This window comes from Sinocyclocheilus anshuiensis, unplaced genomic scaffold, assembly GCF_001515605.1.
Source record: "Sinocyclocheilus anshuiensis isolate Anshui unplaced genomic scaffold, SAMN03320099.WGS_v1.1 scaffold2649, whole genome shotgun sequence".
Taxonomy (NCBI): Eukaryota; Metazoa; Chordata; class Actinopteri; order Cypriniformes; family Cyprinidae; genus Sinocyclocheilus; species Sinocyclocheilus anshuiensis.
The window spans coordinates 147,649-149,541 of record NW_015552865.1 but is presented as its reverse complement, the minus strand read 5'-3'; the positions used below and the strand labels follow the sequence as shown (position 1 = coordinate 149,541).

The following is a 1,893-nucleotide window of genomic DNA, read 5'->3' as shown; positions in this document are numbered from 1 at the left end:
TTATATATTAAGTTGCTCAAGCAAGTGGCAAAACATTTAAACTACTTTTCATACGTTATCACAAACTTACCATTGACAGAAACAGTCACCTCTACTGCCTTTTCTTTTGCATTTAAATATTTATTACAACCAATCCTGCGGTTCATAAAGAACTTTGTTTTCCTGCCTCCACTAGTGCCATCTTTATCTAAAAGTGCTCTTTCCCTTTAAACCAAGCCAAAAAGTCATATGTGTTGACTGTGAAACACAGTAGACTTTAATAATATGCATTTATGGTGTAATTACTACATTTTCGTGTCAATCCATGTTCATATTTACTGCAAACAATGCGCTGTTACTTTAATTCAGCGCTCGCAGCGCAGCAATAGACTCCGTGTGGAAACGATCTCTGCTCTGCTGCAGATGCACCGCTCCAGGAACGCACTGCCGGAGAGCAGCCGTGTGCAGTGTGAACGCTCTGATCTGTTAACATGAGCGCAGAAAAAATGCACTGAAAAAAAGCACTGCAAATGGAGTAATGTGAACCTGGCGTTATGTGTGTGCGCTGCGAGTGTGTATGAGCACGGTCTCATACACACTCGCAAATTATAAACTTTAGTGACGATGTGACACTGCCTCGACTGTGCAAGTGACAATTCCTGTGTCAACTGTGCAGTGTGCAGCTCGCTTATAGACAGACAGATTTTGAGAAAGAGAGAGAGCACGCGCGCGGTGATTCACTCACGCTGTTTGTGAGATTACGTCTCACACAAAGGTTTTCAAATTACTTTATACGTTATTTAATGAAGAAATACGAAGGTGAGTACCTCACCTTCAGCATTATAATTATTTCACCAGCGCCAGACAGAGACTGAGACGGTGCCACTGCATGTCGTGCCAAACCTCTCACGGCAGCGTCATCAGCTTGAGATAGTTTTTTTGAGATCGGCCTTTTTAGAGACCGCCGATCAATCATCCCAACGTGATTATCGGCCGATAGTGATCGGTAGCCGATCAAGCGGAGCACCCCTAGTAATTGGGTTTGAGTCTATGGAACACTGCTATTGTGACAAGACAACACAACATTGATGATTTACAGATCGGTAAAAGCTGATTAATTATTATAATAATTTCTGAATAAAATATGTGAATGGTGCCTTACCATGGGGTCAGTAAGATTTTTCTGTTTTTGAAAGAAGTCTCTTATGCACACTAAGGATGCATTTATTTTATCCAAAGTACTGTAAAAACAGTGATATAGTGATTTATTATCACAATTCAGCATCATTACTCCAGTCTTCAGTGTCACATGATCCTTCAGAAATCATTCTAATATGCAGATTTGCTGCTAAAGAAACATCTCATATTATTTTCAAAGTTGAAAACAGCTGCTTAACATTTTTGTGGAAATTCAAATCTGCGTTCGCTGGCTGGCGCTGAGCCAGAGACAGATGGGTTTTTTTTTTTGTGGAAAGGGCAATACTCACTTTTGAAGATTTTTTTTGATGAATAGAAAGTTCAAAAGAACAGCACTTATTTGAAATAGTTTTTTTATAAGAATGTAAGTCTTTACTGTTACTTTTTAGCAATTTAATGCATCCTTACAGAAAAAAAAACTATTAATTTCTTGCTCAGATCCCTCCTTCAGTGCAAGTCTATGGTATTTTATCATCCGCCAAACAAAGATTGTAGGTTTGAGATGGTATTAAAAAGAAAGAAAGATTAAAATTAGAGTATCACAACTTAATATCTTGACACTTTGGATGCAGTTAGTTTGAATGAGCCGCTGTGACATAATTTACCTTATATTTCAGCTGTGATTTGTGACGAAGTGCATGAAGATTCAAACGTCAACACCCGTGGGGATGGTGATCCACTCCTTCCAACAGCAAAGGTGCACCACAAAGGTAATTA

At 38.9% G+C, this 1,893-nt stretch overlaps 1 protein-coding gene across 2 annotated transcripts in view; it reads left to right on the top strand.

Annotated features, from left to right (window-relative positions):
- Positions 1-1,893, top strand: part of LOC107668160 (uncharacterized) — a 15,033-nt gene that overhangs the window by 8,897 nt on the left and 4,243 nt on the right. For both annotated transcript variants that reach the window (XM_016459957.1, XM_016459956.1), the window contains exon 2: positions 1,794-1,886. In XM_016459957.1, coding sequence (XP_016315443.1) covers positions 1,794-1,886 — 93 coding nt within the window. The remainder of the gene's footprint in view (positions 1-1,793; positions 1,887-1,893) is intronic.